Here is a 26,083-nt window from a genome sequence, read left to right as displayed (position 1 = left end):
AGCTCTTCCCCGTGGGAGCCATTGGGTGGCTCATCCTCAAACCCACAAAAGTCATTTTAGGAAGATGCTCATCTGCAAAGCTCTTGGATGCTAGTGCTGGCAGCAAGGCTCTCATCTCAGCTACGGGCGGCCTTTGAAGACGGGAGTCATTAACATGCCCCAGTCACCTTTCTGGCCATCAGGTCCCCCAAATTTCAACAAAAGCTTACATTCACACCAGATGCAGTAGCCGTGCTTTTACTCCTAGATATAGGCAGGCAGATCTTTGTGGGTTCTAGGCTATCCTGGTCTATAGGCCAGCCAGGGGATACATAGTGAGACCCTGGACTCAAAATAAATCATTCTTGGGGTAACAGGTGAGCTCTGTGTCTTGGCTGTGGAATGTCAGCACCCTATGATAGTGTCTTGGGGTTTTCAAAAATCCTGCCATTGGGGAACAGAAGTAAGAATGACAAAAGAAAATGGAAGTGTTTGTTTTTTCCAGTTGTGTGTGAATCCGAAATTAGCTCAATTGGAAAAGTTCAGTCTAAAGAGAGTGAAAAAGAAAATGCCCTCTGGGGTTTGGGGATTTAGCTCAGTGGTAGAGCACTTGCCTAGCAAGCACAAGGCCCTGGGTTTGGTCCCCAGCTCCAAAAAAAAGAAAAGAAAAAAAAGAAAGAAAAAGAAAATGCCCTCTGTTCTCAGGAAATGCCTACCAGCTGCTTTCCTTAGCTAATGGAACCTGGGGTAGCTGTCAGGACGCAGCCTCATGCCCGCCTTCCTACCTGGAAGAAAGACTCTGTGATGGTCTATTTGATGGGCTTCGTTGAGCTGTCACCATGAATGAGTCTGTCCCCTTGTAACTGGGTCACAACCCACCCTTGGTGTAGCCTGCCTTCTATCCTGAACTCTCTCTCTCTCTCCACTCCCACAAACCACTCATTGCAAGCAATGCCTGGCATTTAAAAGCATCAGACTCCACAACTCAGTGGTCCCAGGCCCCAGAAAGCCTTCACCAAAACAACTCTTAAATAAAACTTGGAGAAACACAAGGGCATGCTTGAAACCTTTACTTAGTCTGACTCTCAGAGAGAAAGAGGATGAATAGAAGGAAGCAATGGTCAACCCTGAAGCAGTCAGTGGCTAGGTCTATTTCTGAGGTGAGTAGCATGGAGCGCGAGAAGGAGCCCCAGGCTGTAGAAACCGAGAAGTGCCAATTAGCTTTGTGACCTCAGCCCGTGTTAATGAAGTTTTATTGTAACACATTCCTTTACAGATTCATTCTAGAATTGCCAAGTTGAATGGCTGCTGCAGACTACACGGTCTGTGCTCTCTTCACAAAGACAGTTGATTGACCTCTGATGTAGAGCAAAACTCAGTATAAAAATATTACCCAGAGTTTCAGAACAAGGTCACTTGATCAGAGCTTAACTCACTGTAATGAATCCAAATGTGACTGACTCTTGACTGCTGTCCTCCTTGGCATCTCGTGAATAAGGAGACTAAGGCGCTTCCTGAAGACTCAGTTCTTATCCTCGCATGCTCCTCTGGGGATGGTAGGGACGTACAAGCAGCTCTGATGCTACATCTCTTCTTTTTAAAGGAAGAAGAACCACTCCGCCAATGAGATAGCTAGGCACAAGGCAGAATTCTTCAAAAGTGTGTGTGTACCTGTGTGTGTGTCTCAAATGCACACCCATCTGAAAGTCCCCAGGCACCACGCTCTTGTACTTTGAGACAGGCTCTCCCACTGGTCTGGAACTCACAAACCAGGTTAGTCTGACAAGCCAGCGAGCTTCAGGGGTCTGCCAGCTTTTCCTACTCTTGGGTTCTAGGGCCCAATTTCAATTCCTCTTGCTTTCTCTGTAAGCGTGTTATTGATTAAGCTGTCTCTCCAGCCCTAAAAGTATTTTTTTGTAACCCAAATAGTTCCAAATGGTCTGACAGTAGAGTAAAAAGTCCAAGTGAAGTCCCAATGTGCAGAAGTCATGCTCAGACAGGCCTGATCAAGAAGCTCTAAGTCCCAGTGAGAGATTTTGTCTCCATGTTGTAAGGTTGGGGTCAGAGATATGCTCGGTGGATAAGATTGCTTGCTGTACCCACATATGAAACAGAGTCCCAATTCCTAGTGCTCACATCAAATGCCAGGCATGACCACGAGGCCATGCCTTCAACCTCAGTGCTGTGGTGGGGAAGGGGACAGAGACAGGAGGATCACTGGAACCAGCTGCCTGCCAACATCACTCAAGGTTGAGTGAGAGACCCTGACCCATAGGAATACGGCGGGTAGGGAGTGATGGAACACATCATCTACTAACCTCCTCTCTTCTTTGCTCATGCACATACAGGCATATCACATGCACACACGTATACCCTCACACCCAGATACCCCCCTGGACACACACACACACACACACACACACACACACACACACACACACACAATGTACCCTATAGCACCCTAGTTGAGAGTTGCCATTAACTCCCTGGGATAAATAAACTAAGGCTGATAATGGGTTTGGGATCAGTGTACCCTTGTCTTTTTACTACGAGTGGATTTCTTCATAAAGCATTGCCCTTGTTTATGATACTTGTCGCCTAGACTCGGAGGCCATTCTTATCATGGTCATTATCCCAGCGGAGGTGATCCTGAATCTGCCCAGCTCAGTGGTTCCGAACTACATGTTCTGGCCAAGGGGGAAGTTTACCACCCCTAGACTGCTCTTTGCCCAGGATTATGGTGGGTCTGAGAACCAGGGCTTTCCAAAACTCCCAGGTAACTATGCATCAGCCACCGCAGAGAACCACAGCCCAAGATAACAGCAGCTCATGGCCTTCAGGATCATCTTCTCCTTTCACTGGCGACATCACCACCACAAGCAACCATTGTGGTTTCAAATCACAGCCGGGAGATAGACCCTTTCCATTTTTAAGAGGGCGGTTTCAGCGATGAGCCACCCCTCTCTCCTGAGTTCAGCTTTCTATCACGGTGTGTCATCTGGGAGATGCTCCCATCCTGACCTCAGTCACCCTTTCCCAGGGCTAGTACTGATTCATGAGTTGTGTTTTGCTTTGTTTTGGAGACAGTCTTAATGGTAACCCAAGCTGGCTTCTAACTCATGATTGCCCTCTTGTGCCCCAGGCTCCCAAGGGTCACAGGTGGGAACCTTCGCACGCTGCTGTAGTGCTTTCTAGAACACTGCATGCACTGTGAAACCTAGACGTGTCATGGATGTAAAGACCTATGATGTTAACAGAGGGCAGAGAAACTACCCAAATGAGTTCCCTCTGTGCTGGCCACACCTGGAACAGACCAGCACAGGCCCCTTCAAGGCCTTCACAATTCTTGTCCCTTGGCCAGACATCAGAAGTGCAAAGTCCACATGGTCCCCTTGTCTGCCATATAACAACACAGTCCTTTCACTGTCTTTGGGTGCCAATAGCCTCCAAGAGACATTCCCAAACATCTCACCATAGCTCTGTAAATTCACCTTGGTAGCTACCTCCTTATCCTCTGTTTTCCTCATGGTATTTACCGCTGACACAAGACACGCATTTACCTGTTTGCATATTTGTTTTATTCTATTTTCTTGCTCTAAATCTAATTCCCAAAAGCAAAGGTTTTATTCGCTCTTGTCTCTCTAGTGCCTGGAGGATGCAAGGGGTGCTCCAGAATGAGACACACACACACACCTCACTAAAACCATCACCCTCAAGTTCTCATCCCCATTGTACACATAAGGAAACTGAGGCACAGAGGGTTTACAGCTGGCTTGCTGGAGGCCAGTGTGGGAGATGTCAAAGCTTTAACAAACCCAGGCAGCACACTCACACTTCTTTGCATATTTGGGAGGGGAGGTACCATCATACCCGGCTCAGTCTGCTCTTTTAACCATGCTTCTAGATAAAGGATAACTGATGAATGACTGGTGGTTGGTGGTGCTGCTGATGGATGTGAAGGGTGGCCAATGAGACCCCTTCATACAAACACCTGCATTTTGCTATGAGGTCCAGTACACTTGAAGGGCTCATCCCTCACAGCCATCATTCCATCCGTCTCAGTCAGCCCCATCATACCTTCATCCCCTCAACAAGAATAGCGGCGGGACCTTGGGAGGTTTCAAAGCAGAGTGAGAACTTGAAGTCCACCCAACTCCTGGCATGACTCCCTGGGCTTCTTGCTTTTGTACAAACAAAGGCTGCAGTCTGGATAGAGGCAATGTTAGGACACTTGGTAGGGCAGCCAGAGTGCACACTGGGACAGCGTATCCTCCCTGCCAGTCTGAGGAGGAGGGTCCGTCTCCTGCAAGAAACCAGCCTCGCCCCCGTCTACCTCTAGGCAGCTGCCACATCTATGTCACTCTAAGAGTCCGTCTTTGAATTGGTCCCTCCCTACCTGTATGTGTAGTGACAGTGAATCAATGCAGATGACGACATAAGCCACCAGGGTGTTGGCACCCACGCTTCTTCTCATGGTCTCAAAATTACCCCTACCTTCAGGGCCAATCCCTCCTGGAGATCACAAGGAAGATTTCCTTGCTCCCCTGGGATGAGGAATGGCTTCTTCTGCTCCTGGGGTATATAGAGATACATGTCCCTATCAATATATTTCTCAGTCATGGTGCTTCCTGGCTTAAGTTTCCTATCAGGGGACGAGTTAGGATCCCTGAACAGGATGCCCATCTCCTTACCTGAGCCGTCTGAACACAGCATTAAAGCAATGCTCACGTGGTGAGTGGAGTTTACGGAGAACCGGTCTTCCATTTGATTTAGAGATTATGTGTGCTCAGAGGAGGGGGTGCTAAGCAGGTACGTCGCTCGCAATGCTCGCCATGTCAGATCCGCCTCTCTTCCCCATCTGCATCCCTCGGGCCCAGCTTTACTCTAGTCACCTGCATTTGCTGAACTGTTGCTTACATCAGAGGTGCTGGGATTTCTTGGATAAATAAACAAATTGAATAAGCAGATGCCTGATCAGACTTCAGCCCCCGAAGCGGGAGAAGAGAAAGGAGAGTGGAAACTGACTGGCCTCGGAGGCCAGAGACGCTGAGCTGTTTGGGCAAAGCCAGCCTCCAGGATAAGCTACACTCAAGCCTATGGAGAGTGACAGTAAATGTCTGATAAGTCTGCAGGCGCTCCTTACCGTCTGCCAACTTCTCCTGAAAAGAGACACCAGGCACTCCAGTTCCCTGACAGCCAGCAGGCAGAAGGCGGAGCTCAAGATCTGACTGTAAGGGAAAGTGTGATGGGGGTTCCCCAGGCAGTGGGAAGAGGACATTCGGGGTGCACCTGATTTACACATATGGGACTGTCAAATAATAGATGAAAGATATTCTATTTAAAAAATGATCCGGAGGACTGGAGACGGCTCAGCAGTTATAAGACCAACTGGCTAATTTTCTAGAGGACTTGGATACTGTTTCCAGAACCCGGGACAGCGACTAACAGCCATCTGTAGTGTTATTTCTAGGGATCAACGCCCTCTTCTGGCCTCTGTGGGCACTGCATACACATGGTACATAGCTGTGCTTACAGGCAAAACACCCATTCCCACAAAATAGCTTTTCCAACTGCAGAAGAGGGTGCGCAGAGGGATGGGAGAGGAACCATCACCAGATCCCGGTGAGCACACATGAAGAATGGTTTCGGGGCTGGGGATTTAGCTCAGTGGTAGAGCGCTTACCTAGGAAGCTCAAGGCCCTGGGTTCGGTCCCCAGCTCCGAAAAAAAGAACCAAAAAAAAAAAAAAAAAAAAAAAAAAGAATGGTTTCCTCCTGGCCTCTCAGGGAGTCATATACTCCTTATGCCATCCTGACCTTGTCTATCTGAAGGCAAGAAGGAAGAATGGAAAATGCTGAACAAGACCTCCACAGCAGAAAGACGAGCTATGCAGGGCCAGGAACAGTGGCCCAGGGCTTCAGAGCCAGGTGCTAAGTGGTAGGTCCTGATACCTACAGCCTCACAGTCCAGGAAGCCAGGCCTACCAGCCCAGGATCCCAAACTCCCACACTCATCAAGAACACAATGTCCCCGCTCCATGGAATTTTATGGCTGGTACAAGGGAATGTTTGTAAGAAGACGTGCATGTAGCACCCTGATACATAAAGAAGGGGTAGCCAGTTCTGCGAGCACAGGCACCGGAGACTGAGGTCATTACAAAGTCATAAAACCAGCCTCCTTTAAAAATTTCTGTTGTTGGGGGTACTAAGCAAATCCAGTACCACCAAGCTATATTTTTAAATTTAACATTTTAAATTTGAATTAAAAGCCAGTTTAAAATTTTTTTTAAAAGGAGACAGGTTTTATGGCTTTTTAAAAGGTCAGCTCTGGGGGTGGGGGGGGAATGTGGAACGCAGGTACAGTATTGGCTAATTTTTCTCCCCACCAAAATTCTTTGAAGGGGGCTATCCTCGTTAAGAACCAGTCATTGCCTTTGCTACTGTCTTTAGTTGCCCCCTCTAATGTCACACACCACAGTGAGGAAACCAGCTCTGGGATCTTTGCCAGTTTGTCCAAACTACATTGGTCACTCCCTCCAAATGGAAAAGGAATGATAACCCCGTAGCCCCATGACACTACGGTCAGGTGCCCTGTACTGGAAGGGGGCTATCTCATCCCTGGGCTCAGCAACCTGCCTGAGGACTGGTTACTAAGTCTGAAGGGAACATGTGGGCCCCGTTACCATGGGTTCACCAGCTCTGCTCCTGCAAACCGTGCTCAGGGAGCCAGGAAACAGATGTCCCCAGAGTGCCCAGAGGATGTGGCAAAACACTGCTAGGATCTAGCACTTGCTGTGTAACGGCAATTGGGTTCTCTACAGAAGACCCCCCAGCATCAGACACCTCTAGAGGGCAACCAATTCAGAAGAATAATAGCAGACTTTTGAGTTTGTTTTTTAACTGAGGCCCACGCTATGCTTTAAAGGTGATAACAGAAGTTACTCCCCACACTCTCAAACACCTAACCAAGGTGAGCTCAGACATCATGATGCCAGACAGGCTGGCAGACCACTAAATAGGGGTTGTGGAGTTAAACCATGCTGAGGTAAATCCCTGTCTCTAGGGAGGGGGCGTCATTCACGAGCATGGGCTGTGTGGTCAGGCTCGCTAGGCCAGAGACTCCAACCTCCTGAATGCCAAACACCACCATCCTGGTCCAGCAGTGTGAACTCGGGAGCTTTCAGAGCCTCCACAAACAAAAACTCATCATCCGTATAAAAACACCAACCCGTGAAGCCGCAGCCCGCCCCGCATACAGTACAGAGTCAGGTCCCAGTACGGAGTGCAGAGAAGTGGATCCTGGTGTGGGTGCTGGTTTGCATTCTATTGTGTGCGTCTGCTTGGTGATTTCATGTGGATACAGACCCACCCCTGGCTGGGGACCCTCTATCGGACAGGACTCTCCCGGACTCCTTAGCAGAGGAGGACTTTTGGGAGCCAGAGGCAAGGCTGTTGTTGACATCCATCCATCCCTCAATCCTGCTAGTTCCCTCTTTGCCTCCCTATATCCCTGAGAGTCTGGCAGGAACTCCACAGGCAGGCAGGGGCTCTGGGTGAGGGGAACCCATGCAGGAGATAAGTCACAGGGCATCCTGGAATTCAGTTATTCCCAATTCTTGTTCTGTTCTGACCTTGAACTGCTATTGGATGTGAGTCTTAGCCATTGTGACAGACTGCATCTCCCAACCTGGAGCCCTCAGAACACCACCCAGGAGACTGAAATACCTGTGTCCTGATTCAGTTGGCCCGCGGGAGGAGCCAGCATAGGTATTTTTGTCTAGCTTGCAGATGACTCTATGGCATAGTCAGGGCCAAGAATCTCAGCTAAGGTACCTGTGTTCCCCTGATCAAAAGAGAAAGCTGTTTATATTAAGTTTATAAAATTTTACAAGGCAAACCTATTTCATACACACGTTCACAGTGGTATTATTCGAAACCAAAAATAGAAATGACTAATCACGCATCAGTAGATGAATAAGCAAAACCTAGTTTGTGTATACAGCGAAATACCAGTTAACCAGAGAAAGGAAGGAATCTCTGGGGCTGGACACACATCTCAGACCAGAAAGTGGTTGCTTTATAAGCATAAAGACCCAGGTTCGGTTCCCAGAACCCACGCTAAAAGCCGGATGCTGTGGCAAGGACTTAGAATCCCAGTTCTGGAAAGGAAGAGGTGAGTAGACCCCTGAGGCTCTCTTCAGTCAGCCTCATTCACTTGGGGAGTTACAGGACAGTGCAAAACTCTGTCTCAAAAAAAATGGCTCAGGCTGGGGTTGACAACTTCAGAGTTGACCTCCGGCTTCCACAGACATATATACACACCGTTTGTCACACACACACACACACACACACACACACACACACACACACACACACACGGTTACACACAAGAAGGGATTTTTGACAGCTGTTACAGCATGAACAGTCTTTGAGGAGAATATACTGCACAGGGGAAGCCAGACACCAAAGGGTAAATAATGCAAGATCTTACTGATAAGAGCCGTCACATTCATAGGCCCAGAGGGTCTGAAGGCAGCTGTCATGGGCTAGGGAGGGAAGTGGGGATCCTGGTTAATGGCGTGGGATTTCAGGTTACAAAGATGAAAAGGGACAGACACGGATGGTGGAGACGGTCACACCACAGTGGGAATGTACCACACTTCCTAAACTCCACCCTTAAACATAGTTAAAATGGTCAATTTTGCTATAGGTGTTTCTGTAATTAGTATTTCTACCTTTATTGTGTAAAGGTTTCTTGACTGTGAAACATCTCAGAACTTTGAATATATTGTTGTAGTTCTGTCACCAAGAAAGGCTGACTCTACGGTTTTGTTCCAAACCATTTGCTTATGGAAAGTACCTCAAGGAGGGGATACAGACAGGGAATCGTCACCTTGTAGACCAAGAAGGCTCCTCAGAGAAACTTGGGGGATACCAGATGACCCCATGACCAGCTTCTAGTGTTGAGTACCAGCAAGGTGTGGGTCACAGAGCTCGGCATCCAGTGGGTATGAGCTGCCAGGATTCATGCCAGGCAAACCCTGTGAACCACTGAGGGAGAGACAGAAGCTAAAGGAAGCCAAGCAACTTGCTCAAGGTCACACAGGTCACTGAGAGACGGGGAACACAAACCCAGAGCAGACAGATTACACTGTCACTATCCACAGTGAGGCTGACCTCCAGACAGGCAGCCTTGGGGTACCTGGGAACCGTGCAGAGGGACAGACATCCTGCACCTGCATTTCAGCAAGGTGGACATGACCATTAGTGGGACATTCCCCTGCCTTCCCCCTCCCCAACCTGCACCCCACCCATCCTTCCCTCTGACCCTGTAGCTGTTGAAGATGCATGGTGAGCCAAGTGGAGGCCACAGCAACGTCTTCCCCAGTGTGAGGACTGCAAATGAAGAACCTGTTGAGCACCGATTCCCGCCCCCACCCCCACACCTGCTTCTTCCTAATGACGAGGGCCAGCCAAAGCCTACAAGTCATTTAGCTTCTTGTCACAATGCACCAAACTGGAATATTTTGCCAGCTAAGGAACACATAGGCAAGGTTTAAATGATCAAAGAGATTTCAAAGCAATTCTTTGCAGAGTCTACCTACTCCCAGGCTCGCAGAAGAATTACCCCGAATTACAGAGTGAAAAGATACAGAGCGGTGGCTAGCCTACCCTGATGGTTCCCTTCCCCCAAGTAAGGCCCCGTGCTCTTCCCTAGCTGATCAAAGCCTCCCAGGTGATGGGGTTCCCCTGTGGTTTTCTGGGGAGGCTGACGGAAAAGCCAGCGGTTTGTTCCAGAAGCATTTTTAACAGAGGAAGCTGACCCTTGGTTCTGCTTCTCCTAGGCCTGAAGATCCCCTAGGTGCTGGCCCTGAAGCCAGATGAATTGATAAGGCAGGGGGGCCAGGAGCCGTTCTCACAGCCTTCCTGCATGGGGCCTCAGCCAGAGCCGATTAGCCCCACTAATCTTACTTATAAATCATTCCATCTTCTCCACTAATCATCTTTATCAATTCACCTGCAAACCTCTGGGGAACTTCTACCCCTTTCTAGAACCAGGCTTTCCTTAGATGAAGGCATTTTGAGGTGGTGATGCCCACGAAGACATTTCAGTAAGGAGTCCGGGATCCCTCTCCCCAGGAGTTCGTCTCCAAATAGGTTCAGACACATGACTACCAGGGCCCACAAAGGAGGCTGGGTTGCAGCCGCCTTTCCCCCAAACACATGCCTGTGATGGGTTCTCCTACAGGAGGCACAGCAGCTCCTCCCTGAACGATTGAGCACTGCGGTGGAATGAGGCAGAAGATGAAGAGATGAGAACCCTGAGAGGCAAGGTCCTCACAGCTCAGGGCTAAAGGTCTCTCACTGTTGTGCTTAGATTTCTTAATTCCCCTTGTGGTTTTAAGGGCTTCTAAAAAAGATCCCTGCATAGTGGTCTAGTGGGGGGGACAGCTATGGAAGGAAAGCCTGCTGGTGTAAAATATACAGGAAGTAGGTCTGCAGAGATGGCTCCATTAGGAGTACATCCCATTCCTGTAAGGACCCAAGTTCAGTTCCCAGAACATACATGTAACTCTAGTTCCCGGGGGCCTGATGCCTCGGGAATCCAAGGGTACATGAGCTCATCTGCAACAAACTCACACTTAAAAATAAAAGTATGTTTTTAAGCATAATAAGCTAGATCCCACACCTGGGAAATGCCTTGTGACAGGATCATATTGTTGAACAACCCGTGTTCCCCTTTCCATGATGCTTCGTGAGACTGGCACTCCAATCATCTCCAAATCCTCCTCCCATCAGCCCAGAAAGGAGGCAACAGTGGTCTTTTCTGCTCTTCAAACCTCCCATGACAGGAGGCAAGCAGAGTCCCAATTTTGGAGGCAGCATTGAGGACTAGTCACCACCAGGCCTCAGGGGCCAGATGCAATCTGACCAGCTGCCTCAGGCTCCCCTCGCTACACACTTCCCACTATGATTGGCGGTGTGCTCAGGTCGTTAACCACAACACACCCTTCCTTCTTTCAGTTGTTTGCCTCAGGTATCTGTCACAAAGGAAAACAGTGAAGACAGGCGGGGAGGCAAAGCTAAGCCAGCTGAAAATATCTCCCTTCCCCTTGGGTTTCTCTGGCTTTCCTGTTTCTGTAGCCACTGGACCCACCAGCAAGAATGTCCCGCCATCCCATCTGTCCAGACAACAGCCATCGGCAGCAAGGGATAGGTACCACTGTGTCCGTTGGAAACCTCCCAGCCACAGCAGAGCCTCTCACGTGCCATTCTGCATTGTGGGGAATGAAGATGCTGACCGTATCCTTCCAACCTGAGGATGGGGGTGCCTCTCTTAGTTCCAGCACCCTCCAGCATCCTGATAGGGATGCTCAGGGAATGTCTGTCAGAGGCACACTTTGTAGTACAAAGTGAAACTCAGGCCATATGCTTGGGGAAAGATGTTCACTGCTTTTCTCTTCCCTGTGGCAAACACCTGATGAAAACAATGTAAAGAATGAAGGGTGCATTAGGGTTCCCACAGAGATTCTGTGAGGAGAGGTAGGGAGGGAGGAGCTTCCTGTGCTCCCATCTCAGAGGGTAGAGCTGTTACGGACCACAGATGTCACCGGTGGTACAGGTGACAAGTCTACTTCCCATCTCACACACCCAACAGATTCTGCACATGTCACTCTACGTAATGGCGCCCTACACAAGACTATTATCTTCGCCCAAATTTCCTTGCGACAGCGCCTAGTAGTTCCAACTTCGCCTCCTTTTGTCAAACCCAAGGCGAAGGAAGTGCGTCAAGCGTAACATTAAGGGGCTATGATCGGGATGCTTGGATTCAACTCTGAGCTGGAGACCTTGGAGAAGTTATTCAGCCTCCTTGTGTCTAACTTACATCTTTGGAAAAACAGAGAGGAGGATTATCCCCCTACTGCCCTGACCAGGATTGACAAGTGCTTAGAACAAGGCCTGTCCTCTTTCCTTCAAACTCTGCCTTCCTGCCCGTCAGTTCCTCCTTTTGTGTGATGCTCTCTATGGCCCTGACACTGAGGGACTACAACAAGAGTGTAGCAGTGTGCACATTACAGGTAAGCTCCATGGGTCTCTACCCTCTTCACTAGAATGGATGTTCATGGGAGGCAGGGTCCGTTCTTAGGAAGCTGGCCCAGTCAACATGAGGCCTGCAGCTATATTAAAACACACAGATAGCTTCTTATACCGAAGAAAGGACCCAGAGGGCCCTTCCTAAGGGCAATTTTACATACATGTAATTACCTCAGTGAGCACATGTGTACTGCATGGAATCAGCTGGTGCGGGGTCTTGCTAAGCTCTCACTGGACTGGAGCCCATAACTGAAAGTCAGACATTTGTGGTTGCATGAGATCAGCCAAGGGTGGACACACTAGGCTTAAATGCAAACAGATGGTCTAGCAGGTGGATCTTACTTCTCCACATTGGGAAGGATGCTATCATCTATAAAGTTCACACTCAAGAACCATGCACACATGCATACACGCACGCCACCTGCTGCCGTCGCTGCCGCCACCGCCACCCTTCATAATCCTTGAAGTAAATTTAGGATTGCTTAGCGATTGTTGTCTGCATGGGGTCCCATACAGCACCCCACAGGACAAGTGTGGCTCAAAGCCCTCCACTCTAGATAGGTGTGGGGGTCTTTGATTTACACAAAGCGGCACATTTTCACCAAATCCTAGTTATACGGGGGTGGATTCTGAAAGGTCCCAAATAACTGCTTCTCTCTGTTGCAAGGAAGAGAATGGTCTTGAGAGAGATGCATTACCTTGAGCAAAGAAACATGATCACATTTACATAACACTTCTCACGGAGGCCACAGAAGCCTTGGTGGAGGGGGGGACACCTGGTGCCAGCATTCTGCCCAATTCACAGCCAGGAAGCCAAGGCTCAGATAACCACTGTCCTCTACAAAATCTAGGCAGTCAGTGCCAAAGCTTAACAAATGGTCCCTGAGCTCCGGTTTCATTCCTCAGGGATCACGTGACCCATAGAAGGTCCCAGATTTAGAACAGACTTACTAAGGACCATTGGACTGCACACTCTGTATTGTCTTGTGACCATCCCTGCAAAATATAACTGTCTCTGCTCTCCAAAGAAACTGTAGCAAGCTCTAGAATAGGGTATTTGTTCTTTGGGATAGGATGTGGAGCTCAAAATAAAGACTACACTCAAAGACATCTCTCATGTGAACATATGTGGTGCTCACAGCCTTGTAAGGAAGCAACACATGCACACACACACACTCACACACACACACACACACACACACACACACACACACACACACACACACACGTGGTGTACCACTTTCTGCACTCCTGTCATGGTTCCACACACGGAACCAACCCTCAGGCTGGAACATAACTAGCGTTCAAGGCCTCAGAGCCCTAGAGACCAGAGTCTTGTCTCTAGAGTTTTATTCTTAATCCTCAACCTCCCCTTCATGAGTGTTCCTGCCCTATCCCTTGGTATCCACAGCTAGACAAGACAGTTGAAAGAGAAGCCATGTCTGTGGGGCACAGCTCCCCCATGCACAGAATGGAGAGGCCTTTGCAGCCAGTTACCATGCACTCTAAGCTGAGTTTATACCTCAGCCTCAGAGGCAAGGGCAAAGTGCCTCTGGTCCCTGCCCTCACAGAGTTGAAAGGTTTAAGAACAAAGACGGCGAATGTTTGTATCATTTCATTTGCAGCCTGACATGAGCTATCAGCCACAGGTCCAGCATAGACCATGAACTGGGATGCATATGTCTCCTAACGCGCTTACTTCGGGCAACTTCATCCTGGCATATACATACCCGGCTCCTACCCCTTTTGCTACAGAATATTAAAATCAAAGTCATCTGCTTCAGCCTCACCTTAACTAAACGCTAACTGCTTGATAACTCCCTGAAGCGTAATTACTCACTGCTGTGCCAGCACTCCTGGCCGCTGTTTGTTTTCTCTTCCCCCTGAGACAGCCGTGGAGTGAGGCTTGGCTTGCTGGTAAGCATTCCTTCAGGTGTGGACATGACGCTGTGACTTTCAAAAGCGCCGACAGCGCCATCTGCTTAGCTGTCCTTCCAGGCTGCCCCATCCCTTTGAGGGCAGGCTCCTTCATTCAAGTCTCTACCCCTTTACAGCAAGGATTGGGGTCCCTCTGGGCTCAGAGCTTTGTACAGAGCTGAGCAGGCAGACAGACATCTAGAAACGAGTGTTGTGCTGCGGTTGCTTTGAGCACGGGGCTGTGCTTTTACAGAAGTATCAAAGGAAGCTATGGGGCCATAACCGAACGGGACACAGTCCCTCCTGCCAAGGGAGGGCTCCCATTCCTTCCTTCTCAGCTACCTAGTGACATTCCTTTCCTGAGGGCAATATTCCCAATGTTTCCAAGAGAAACACCGAAAGAATCTGGCATGGTTGTTTGCTGTTGTTGTTTTTAAGTGAAATACTATGATCCAGTAATTCCCTAATAATGGGCCACATCAAACACAAAGTCCCCATCTTAAGTCTGTGACTCCCATGTGGCATCGCATGTGGAGATGGCTCCTACCCGAGGCAGCACATAGCAGTGCTTAATCATTTCCATTTTTAACACAGGCAGGAACACTTCTCACAGTGGAGCAGGAAGCCGAGTGGGCGCACTCTGGATTGCGGGAGGCCTGGAAGTGGAGTCAGGAACGAAGGATCTGCCTGTCAGGGGGCAGCAGATGGCCCAGCGGGGAGAAAGGTTTGCTCACAGATGGCCCTGGTAGTTGGGATAATGGGGAAAAGTGCTGCTTGATTGCAAACAAATCAAGTATTACAAATGTACCGAGAAGCAATCTGATGTTTGTTGCCATCAGGGATCCGCACACCTTGTTCCTCAGAGTGGCATCTAGCGGGGACGGGCTCACTTTCCCAATTTGTCTTTTCTACCCCCATTTACTATAACTATGGATCAGGATCTAGGCTCAACACCGTCCTCCCCTACTCGTTTTTTTTTTTTAAAGATTTATTTATTTTATGTATGTGAGTGAACTGTCGCTCTCTTCAGACACACCAGAAAAGGGCATTGGATCCCACTACAGATGGTTGTGAGTCACCGTGTGGTTGCTGAGATTTGAACTCAGGACCTCTGGAAGAACAGTCAGTGCTCTTAAATGGCTGAGACCTCTCTCCAGCCCAATCCCACACCCCTTCTTTTTTAAAGTCGGGGTTCCATAGAGCCAAGGCTAGCTTTGAACTGACTGTAGAGCCAAGCATGACCATGAACTGCTGCTCCTCCTGGCCCCTGCCTCCTGAGTACTAAGATTCAGGCATGGCCTACCACACTCAGTTTGCGCAGGGCTGGGGAGGGAACCCAGAGCTTCAGGCATGCTAGGAAAGTACTCTACCAACCCGGCCCCATTCCCAGTCCACATTTTTTTTTTTGGTTCTTTTTTTCCGGAGCTGGGGACCGAACCCAGGGCCTTGCGCTTCCTAGGTAAGCGCTCTACCAATGAGCTAAATCTCCAGCACCCCCAGTCCACATTTTATAAGCTGGTTCCAGGAGGGACTTCTAAGGCAACCAAGTCATTTAGTATGACTCGTAATGGCGGACTCACCTCTCTCAGAACCCTCGGAGGGAGGATGAAGGGAATGCTGACGTCTACTGCAGACTTTGACTAATGGCAATGTATGAATATTAGTTCATGTATGCAAATGCAACACTCTAAAGCTAGATGAGAATTGATGTAGGGCCAGGGCCAGGTAAGTGACTCTCCCCATTTTTCGTTGTTGTTGTTGTTCAGATTTTTTCTATAAACCTAAAACTCCTCTAGAAAAATAATTATCGAGTATATTGAGTGTATTTCCCCCTCTCTCTGCTTTTTTCTCCTCTGGATGGCTTTGGTCTTTGCATCTGTAGAACAAGAGCATTAATAGCCCCTTTGTAAAGAGTTCTTAGCAGAAGAGATGCAGAGTATTCAGAATGTGCCCAACTCACCCTGGGCAGCACCACCGTGTGCTGGGTACCGCTTAAAACTTCCACCTCTCAAGCGGTTTAAGTCTCATAGCAGCCTAGTGGTAGGGACTTCTATTATCCTCACTACAAAAGGGAAAACTTGAAACGTTAAAGATTACATAACTTGTTCAAGGTCACATCACCAGTAAGAAGTAAGCTGGGACTCAAGCCTTCGGTCTGCTTTCACTACACAGACCGCCATCTCCAAGATGCGCAGACACAAGCCCTTGCAGGCGTCTGGAAATCGTAACCAGCCAGCACAACCTCTTTTTGTAAGAGAGGCAGAAAAAGTCCAAATGCCAGGAGGCAGAGTCTTGGTACTGCTGACATCAGAATCCAGGCTTCTGCCTGGCAAAGACTTGGACCCATGTGACCCCACCCCACCCTCCAAGCAGCAAAAGGTGGGTGTTTAGATGACAAGTGACTGTCTTCCCCAGCTCCTCCAGATCAGCTGGCTCGACCGCAGCTCTGTCCCGGTAGCCTGTCCCTGGCGCCTCCCCACACAATCCTGATGCTCCTTTTGCAGCTCTGGTTTCCTCCTCCTCTTTGTTTCTCATGCCTTTTGCACCTCTGAATCCTGCACGCGGCATCTATGAGACCTATGGCCGGGGTAGTGCCCAATGGCTTCCTCACCGCCTGATCCAGCCGTGTACCGGCTCCCACTGGCACACCCCTCCCATCCTTACCCAGTCTGCCACACACTTTCCTTCACACCTGCTCCACCTCCACCCAATACAGAAAAAAAGCAAGGGCAGAGTCACAAAAGCCAGTGGTTCACAGAGCACTTTCCATGCAAAACCTCCACCAGCTGCTCTGCTCCCCTGAAACGCTACAAGACCCTTCATCTTCAGCCTGCTCCTCCCAGCCTTCTTCCCAAGGACACACAGCCACTAGGCATTACAGAACGGGCAAAGAGGGGACCTTGGCAGAACACAGCCGAGGACTGAAATCTCCCAGAAGTAAGAGCAAACTCACCTCCTTTCTCCGTCACCCTACTTTTTTAAAGATTCAGAAAATCAGAGGGTGACAGAGCTCAAAGAGGCGCTCACTCAAACTCAAACATGGAGATGGGTGAGGACGAGGACAGGAGAAGCCTTGCTCCACACTGTTTAAAACAAAAGCAAACAAACAAACAAACGCCCAAACCAAAGTAGGAAGCAAACATTTTTCTATGTAAAAAAATGTTCCAAGACAAAGTGTCTGCAGAATTGTAAATCCTCAAAGATAAGATACCGCAAACTAAGAAATGTTCGCTCCCACGAGACGAGAGTAAATGCTTAGTAAGGGGCGTGACTAGTTCACACTCGTCAAGCTCCATCAACAATGGGCGCCCAGTGCTTGTGATGCCCTGGCTCTGTCTCATCACCAGAGACGGCAGGGGGTGGGGAGGAAGCCAAGTGTGTAACTGTCCTATAACACAGGGTAGAGGATGTCTTACATGCCAATCACCACTGCGTGGCCGATGCGTGGTGATGAGTATAATCCCAGTAAGCCTGTGAACCAGATGTAGTTATTACCCCTGCATCCCATGCTGCAGATGGGAAAGCTGGAATGCATGCACACTGTGACTTCTGACAGCAAGCTAGGCTTTCACTGTATGTGCTCCAGAGCAGTGAGTAATATGACGGTGGGAGCTGAAACAAGACACTCTAACAGCCACTAACAGCCACTGGTTCAGGGTGTACTTAGGACTGGGTGGACAGGGACAGCCTTTAAGATGGTGCAACGATGAGCAGAAATCCATGAGAGATAAGGACAGAGAGGCCATGATGACTGAAGCTTTAAAAGTTGCCTGTGCAATGCTCCTGTCACAGGTTCTGATTTCCAGTTCAGGCTGCATTCCCCAGGAAGTGTCTCTTCCTGCAGGCCAGGCGAGAGAAGAGCCATCCTACCACCAAAAGAGACCTGGAAGGAAACGTGTTGGTCCCCTCTGTGGACTGAGTGGGCTCCATGGTCTCAATCCGTATGTTGAAGCCACAACCCTCTAAATGAGAGTATTTGGAGGCGTTTGGGAGTATGAGATGGAGATTAGGTATCTCCTATTAGGTATTAGGAGATTAGTATGATGGTGGGGTTCCTATAATGGATTATAAGAAGAGGAGGAGGAGGCAGAGAGGAGGAGGGAAAAAAAGGAGAGGAGGGGAAAGAGAAGGAAGCTTAACACAATTAAATGTTTTCTTGCTATTATAGGAACACGCCACACAAAGGCAGCTCTCTCTAAGGCAGACAGTTCTCACTAGTCACCAGAAAAACCAGCAACTTCATTTTTAACTTCCCAATGTTCCGATCTGTGAGAAAGCATCTTTTTAGCCAACCAGCCTAAGGCATTTTGTTATAGCAGCCAGTGACAGACTCGAGGTCCCTGCCGCTCATTACTGCTGCATAGGTTTTGGGCACACCAAACCTCCTGCCTTCTGTATCACTTGCTCTATACAGACCAGGGTACCTCAACCTATGAGCCACAACCCAGTTGGGGGTGGTGGTATCAGATGACCCTTTCACAAGGTCACCTAAGGCCATAGGAATTGTGATATTTATATCACAATTCATAATTGTAATAACATAAATAAATTGATAAGAATAAGATTAGAGTTTTGAAGTAGCAACAAACACAATCTTACGTTTGGGGGGTCAGCACAACATGAGGAACTGTATTTAAGGGTCACAGGAAGATTGAGAACCACTGGTCTGGATTGTGAAAAGAAATATCTAAGGCCTGGAGTCCAGATCATGCCTTTAAATCTCTGAGGGAAAATTATGAATTTTCTATAGACATCATTGGCCAAAATTAAGTAATTATTTTCATTTCCCTAATGTGTAAAATAAATAAATAAATATTTTGAAAATTGCTATTTTAAACCAGGTCCTAACTTTTATTAAACATCCACAAGTGATTTTTCAGTGCTGGAGTGACTAAAGGCAGAGCCTTGCACATGGCAGGCAAACACTTTACACCTCCAGCCTAGCATTCGAACGCTGATCAACTGCCTACCTGCAAGTGCCCAGCAACACTTGAGGGCACTGCTCACCGGCATTTGGTGTACACACAACTCACTGGGGACCTTGCTAGGATGCAGATTCTGTTCTAGTAGGAGAGAGAACCAGACGATATTCCTGGTAGGCTTGTGGTGATGGCCCACGATGGGCCTTGGTAGCAGCAACTCTGACTTCCTCTTGCAAACACTTCTTATGCATGGACTCTGCCACACTCCTAAACTTCTAACCCGGAGCCCCAGTCCACCTTTATCTTAGCACCAGCCAGGATGAAAGCTTTGAGTGAGCTGCTCCCCAGATCCAGTTACACTGACCAATAGGTGTTAGCCATGCTTACACCCAGGTGTTGGACCACAGATTCTCACATTCCCAGCAACACTAACCCTCAGGTGCCCAGGCACACTGACCCCCAGGTGCACACTGACCACCAGGTGCACACTGACCTCCAGGTGCACCCTGACCCCCAGGTGCACACTGACCACCAGGTGAACACTGATTTCCAGGTGCACACTGACTCCCAGGTGCACACTGACCTCCAGGTGCACCCTGACCCCCAGGTGCACACTGACCACCAGGTGAACACTGATTTCCAGGTGCACACTGACTCCCAGGTGGAGGTTGGGGAAGCAACTTTGCTTGCTCACTCCAGGTGCTCAGCCCATGATTGAGGCCTAAGACAATCCAGCACCCAACACTCACCTGGCCCACACTTAGGGTCATCATGTGCCTACAGAACATGTCTCCAGGTTCAGATACACTCTTTGCAACAATCAGAGCCTGCAAGGACATGAGTGGCTTTTGGGGCTACAGAGATGGCTCAGTGGTTAAGGGCTCTGGCTGTTCTTCCAAAGGACCTGGGTTCAATTCCCAGAACTGACATGGCAGTTTACAACTGTCTGTAACTCCAGTTCCAGGGATCCAATATTATTACACAGACATACTTGTAGGCAAAACACCAATTCGCATAAGAAAGAGTGGCCGTTTGGTGACCGTCTTCCCATGCTAGCACACAATTGAGTCCTAGAGTCTGGGAAAAGCTGAGTTACAGACACCGCCTAACCACTGATCACACTCTTCCAGTTACCAAGCTAAACATTTTCCTTGTTTGCTAAACTCAGTTGGGAAGGTTACTGAAACAAAAGGCTAAGCTCATCTATGCCCATGACTACTCAGAACTCTAGCAAGTCAGCTCCTCCTCCTGTATATACCAAAAAGGAAATGTGTCCTACAGAATTGACTGCGAGTCTCTGTGATCCTTCACTGATCTATGGCTTTTCTGGGTCAAGATCTTGTCTACTTTACTTGGCTGTAAGCTACTTAATAGCAGAGGTTGCCTCTTGTAACTTGCTTGGATTCCACAGTCTGTGTGGGATAGCAACTGCTTACTAAGAGGAAGGGAGGAAGGGAGAAAGGAAGAAAGGGAGGGAGGGAGGGAGGGAGGGAGGGAGGAAGAGAGGAAGGGAGAGAGGGAATTCCCACCTGGCCTTGGAAGATATGAGGATGGGAATGGGAAGGGCATGGACCCTGGGGTGGTTTGAAGGAGAATGGCTCATTCATTCAGAATATTTAAATCTGTGGTCCTCACACTGGTAAAGCTATTTGTGAAGGATTAGAAGAAGGTGTGTCATGAGCCAGACTTGATATTTCAAAAATTTATGCCATTACCCCATCTCTGTCTCTCTGTCTCTCTCTGTGTCTCTCTGTCTCTGTGTCTCTCTGTGTCTCTGTCTCTGTCTCTCTGTCTCTCTCTGTCTCTCTCTGTCTCTCTCTCTGTCTCTCTCTCTGTCTCTGTCTCTCTCTGTCTCTCTGTCTCTGTCTCTCTGTCTCTGTCTCTGTCTCTCTCTCTCTCTCTGTGTGTGTGTGTGTGTGTGTGTGTGTGTGTGTGTGTGTGTGTGTGTGCCTCCTGCTTCTGGATCAAGAGGTGAGCTCTCAGCTGTTCCCACTGCCATGCCTTTGCTCCACCATCATGGACTCTCTGAAACTGTAAGCCCAATTAAACACTTTCTTTTATAAGTTGCCCTGGTCATGATGCTTTGCTATTGCAATAAGAGAGTAGCTAAGACAGCACCATAACTCAGTTAACTCAGAGACGAGACCTTCAGGAGCCACTGAACTGGCCTTTGTGCTCCACCTTATTGCACCATCCCATTCGCTGAGACTCTCCTATTGCTAGGCCCACTATAGACACAGTCAGCACAAAGTGTAATTTGAGTGTTAATTACTGCTAAAGACACGGGTGGTTTCCCTCACTTCCGTGGGAGAGAACACACTGTCTTAAAAAGTCCACGGCTTAACATGTGTTCATGATTGAGTAAATGCCCCTTGTCAGGAGGCAGGACTGTGTGTGTGTGTGTGTGTGTGTGTGTGTGTGTGTGTGTGTGTGTTGGGAATGTTAATGGCAGCATGGCACCACTGCCTATGGGGTCACCAAGATGATGGGATGAATCAGGAATAGACATCCAGGCTCAGTGGGAACTACAAACACTGCTTTGAACATCCTCACTATTCCTCCAAAGTCCTTCCAGAAGGCCTCCAGGGAAAAAGAAGTTCATGGTGTTGAAAACAGCTCAGAGCAGTGGTTCTCCATCCTCCTAACACTGTGACCCTTTAATATGGCTCCTCACGTTGTGGTGACTCCCAACCATAAAGTTCTTTTTCTTTGCTACTTTGTAGCTGTAATTTTGATACTGTTATGAACTGTAATGTAAGAATCTGAGTTTTCTGATGGTCTTAGGTGACCCTTGTGTAAAGGTCATTCAACCCCCAAAGGGTTCATTCATGCTCCACAGGTTGAGAAGCACTGGCTGGGAGAGCTGAGCACTAACTAACTAACTAGCTAGCTAACTAACTAACGTGCTGCTTAGGCACTCAGACCAGGGTTCTTCTGAAGCCAGAGTCTGTACTAATGAGTTGTGTGACTGTGACCATCTTGTGTCTCCCCCACAGACCTTTCCTAACCTAAAAAGACACTGTCTTATGGAGGCTGACATCAGAAGACTGGAGCTCTGCACCCAAGCCTACTTCTTTGCCCCGTGGTTACATCTCCTACACACAGCCCTTTGAAGAGCCTAGACAAATTCTTCAACCACCCAGAGTAGGCAAGCACCATTCTGCCCACGTCCCAGGTTAGAAATCCCAGAAAACTGCATGATTTTCCCAGCAACTCAGTAGAAAAGTCATCTATAACACTCTCCTACCTCCCTCAGAGCTTCTGAAATCTTCATCCTACTGTATTCTCTTCACAAAGACTCCAAGAGATAGGTCCAGAGCCAATGCCTAGATCAGCCCTGAGCAGCAGTCATATGTCTCTGCCACCAGGTACACTCCCTCCTCCTGAGAACTGTTTGCTGGTTTAAGTGACATCTGCCTGTAGCAGAATACATCAGATGTTACCCCTGGGACCCTACCACCCCAGATACCCCAGCGAGGAACATTAAAAGAGCTTCCCAGGACAAGCACAACCCAACCACCCAAGGACTTCCATTAGAGAGGAAGGGCCCAGCAGAGTCCTCCCTTCAGCGGCCTGAAGTGTTCCCATCCTGTTAGGTCATCTCACAAAGAAAAGTCACCACAAGTTATGGATTCCTTGTCCCAAGGGGACCATCAAATGCATATGGTGAGTGAAGGGAGAAATGACAGACACCGGGGCAGAGCTAAAGAATAGAGAGAGCATGGAACATATAATGCCTTTAGAACAAAAGATAACATTTTTAGACTCTTGAATGTGACCTTCGTAGTTGCCGGATAAAGAAAGCTCTCGTGTTGCTTAGCAGCGTGGCTGACGAATGTCTATAGGTTTCATTTCAACACCACGTAGCTCCCCTTTCTCACTCAGGGTCCTAAGACCGTCTTTCCCAGCATTGGCTGGATCTGTGCACATAAGCATCAAACCCAAGCTGGGGTTAAATGGCTGCAGGGAAGGGGAGGCCATGCCTTACCAGGATCTGTGCAGTTCTTAGCCAGTGGAGTCCCATTTATCGGTGCCATCAACTTTCTATTTCGCCACGTGTCTGGCAGAACGTGTTTGCCAGCAGAAGCTGTTTTGTGGCCTGGATTGGAAGAGAAAACAGATCACAGATATTATCAGGTCAATGTGAATCTTGAGTTCTCAAAGATGAACTTACCCCGGTGCATCTAGCTAGGTTGGGCACAGATATTGGGTACTTATTTTTATTATTTTTCTTTAAATGTATCTGTGTGTGTGTGTGTGCGCGCACATAAGTGCAGGTGTCCACAGAGGCCAGAGGAGTCAGATCTGCCTGGAGCTGGAGTTACAGGTGGTTGTGAGGGCCCTGAAGAAGCTGCTTGGAATCAGCCTCGAGTCTTCTGGAAAAGCAGTACATGCTCTTAACCTCGAGACATCTCTCTAGCCTCAGGTTTGGCTATTTAGAGCCACATGGAGTGAGAGAGACAGTCCTTGGCAGCATGCTATCCCCTGCTTACAAACACCATCCTGCTTCCTGAATCTAATCCGTTGTTTCCAGTCTCACGTGGGTCACTGTGTGATCTGACCTTGGACAAGATTGAGCTGGTCTCAGCTGCCTCCACTTCTCTACCTCCTCATAACAAAAGATTGCATTAGTAGGGAACATGAACTACTTTCTCAGTGAACTTGCTCAGGTGGTCCCCACCATGGATGCTCAAATGCGTGTGCTCAGCCAGCTGATGGCACATGGCTAGGTGTGCAAACACATCACCCAGGGATCAGATTCAGTGGGTCCAAGGCAGAGATTGAGAATTTGTCTAGGCTCTTCAGAGAGCTGTGTGTACCAAGCTCCGGGTCATCATGATGTGGTGCAGGGGTTCCAGAGCCATGTCAGAGAGGGCATGTTGCCCCTGAGCAAAGATGATAGCACAGGAAGCTGACTCCTGATCTAGCAAATAAAATAATACAATAAAAATAATAAAATAAAATAAAAATGGTTCTAGCTTTCAGACTACACCTTAACCCCTTACCTGTCCAGATGTTGGCTGTTTCAGCTGGATAGCGATAACTCCCCAAGAATGCCTGCACCTCACAGCCTCTCTAGACATTTTGCTATTTCTTGTGTTTAATTAACCAATCACAAAGCATTGGGTACAGAGGTGTTAAAAATAAGCTTTCCGGATTTCTTTAGAAATAAGCCACTCTCTAGCCTGCTACCCCCAAATCACAGTCTGGGGTTTTGAAAGAGAATGGTGTCTCGTTTTCTTTTTAAAAAATTTAACCAGGTTTCACTTGCTTTGAACATCACTGTACATACAGATCTTTTAATGATCCCAAGATACTATACTAATGGCCTTACTAACCACTCGAAAAAGTGCCCTCCCTCCTGTGCCTCTGGCTAAGTTGACAACATTTATTTCACGGGGCGGGGGGGGGCACCCCAAACGTTCACAGCACCCAGTTCTGAAATGTCTAGACAGTAAACATTCTTTAAAGGCTAAACGGGAGCCCAAATCACCCCGAAATAAATATTTCATAAGTTTCTTCCTTTTCCCCCACTCCGCCTGAAATTTGCATGTCTTAACAGACTCCCAGGTTGCCTTCTGCTTGGAGGAGTGCGGATCACGGCTCTGCTCTCCAGCCCTCCCTTTCCGTGGGGATTAAGCAGAGTTGAGAGAAGGGATGCTGGAACATGGCAGCAATCTCTCGCGGGGACAGACTGCCTCGCTCCGTTTAAGGTTGGGGAGGACCAGGCATTTGGACGAGAGCAGGTGCAAGAGGGAGGGCAGAGACCCAGACTGAGAATCTGGGTCTCTGAGGGTTGGAGCACAAGCTTTGCAGCTATGCAGAATAGGAAAGCAGACTGTTCAGTTTTACACATCCTAAAGGGGGAGAATCTACCCCTGGGCTGCCATGAGTTGCCCATTGCCCGCACACTCTAGGGACAAAGGTAGTGCAGGCTTTGGTCCCAGTAGCACACCTACAGCCGCGTCCCGAACCCTCAGGGAGCTCGAGCAATTCAGCGGAACCGTCGCCACAGTCCAGCGCGTGGCTCAGCACTCCTAGGTGAGCACTACCCTCCGGGCGGGGAGGGAAAACCCTGGGGATCAATCTGACAGAGTAGAAGCTGGAGCTGTCCCAGCTGAAGACCCCCAACTCCTCGGGTGGAGAACATCCTTCCCCACACCTACCCAAGCTTCCAAAGAGGCCGGAGGCACAGCACACCAGGGCGAACACAGCGCACACGAAGCCAACTTGCTGCGGCAGCATCTCTCGCCTCCGGCGAACTTTGCACTGCCGGATGAGTCCACGGAGCGCCATCTCCGTCTGCCCGGTGTCCCTGGAAGAAGATCCGGAGCTTCAAGGGTTGGAGCGCTGTCTGTGGCCCAGCGGCGTTGGGGCTGCAGCGGGGTGAGCAGCTCAGAGGCAAGTGGCTCCGGGAGATAGCTTCATGGTCTGCGAGCAAGGCAGGCACGGGTAGTCCGGATGGGAATACCAGAGGAGGGGGCACACTGCACGGCCGGAGCTCAGAGTTCCGCGCGGGGCGTGCGCGCTGCTCGCACCATGACTCCGTGGCGAGGAGACGACGCCTGCACGGTGGCGCTGGCGGCCCTGCTGGTCGGCTTGGCGCAGTCCGGGCGCTTGGAGCCGCTACCTGCCCACTGCTTCTCGGCGCGCTCGGAGTCCACCGGGAGCAATCAGTGCTTGGCGAGCGCCCCCGCGCCCCGAGCCGCCGCGCCCACTCGCAGCATCCTCCTTGTCCAAGTTTAGCCCCGACCGCCCCGGTTGCCCGCCCGCGAGGCTTCTCTGCTCGGAAAGCAGGGCCCGGGCAGCCAAGTGCGTGCAGGAGGACCACGCGCAGCACTCGCGGGACTCGAGACCCACTCGGCCAGCGACCACAGTTTGGGCCCTCCCGCAGGCGAACTGTCCCCGGGAACTTTCTCTCTGGCTCCTCGGCGGCCAGCGCCTGCGTCTGCGAGGCCGTGGCGCCTCCCGCAAGCTGCTCTCGCCTCCCTACTCCTCCCCTCCCTCCAGCCCGCCTCTCATCCCCCCCTCCCCGCACGTGTACACCTCCCCTAGGGCGCTCTCCCAGTGCGCTTCTCCCTTCCCCCAAGGGAGGCCCAACTACTGACCAATATAATCCCCTTTCCTTGCCTACCCCCCTTTCTCTCCCTGTAACCCTACAGAGCCGAAA

The 26,083-nt window shown here is 49.4% G+C and overlaps 1 protein-coding gene across 2 annotated transcripts in view; it reads right to left on the bottom strand.

Annotated features, from left to right (window-relative positions):
- Slc24a4 (solute carrier family 24 member 4) overlaps window positions 1–25,865 on the bottom strand; it is a 139,060-nt gene extending 113,195 nt beyond the window's left edge. For both annotated transcript variants that reach the window (NM_001401345.2, NM_001401346.2), the window contains 2 exon segments: window positions 22,901–23,011; window positions 25,080–25,865. In NM_001401345.2, coding sequence (NP_001388274.1) covers window positions 22,901–23,011; window positions 25,080–25,209 — 241 coding nt within the window. In that variant the 5' untranslated portion in view covers window positions 25,210–25,865.
- Window positions 25,866–26,083: the final 218 nt, after the last annotated feature.

This window comes from Rattus norvegicus, chromosome 6 (genome assembly GCF_021556685.1).
Source record: "Rattus norvegicus strain SHRSP/BbbUtx chromosome 6, alternate assembly SHRSP_T2T, whole genome shotgun sequence".
In the NCBI taxonomy this organism is placed as follows: domain Eukaryota; kingdom Metazoa; phylum Chordata; class Mammalia; order Rodentia; family Muridae; genus Rattus; species Rattus norvegicus.
The sequence above is the reverse complement of the archived record's forward strand: the minus strand, read 5'-3'. Positions and strand labels throughout refer to the sequence as shown.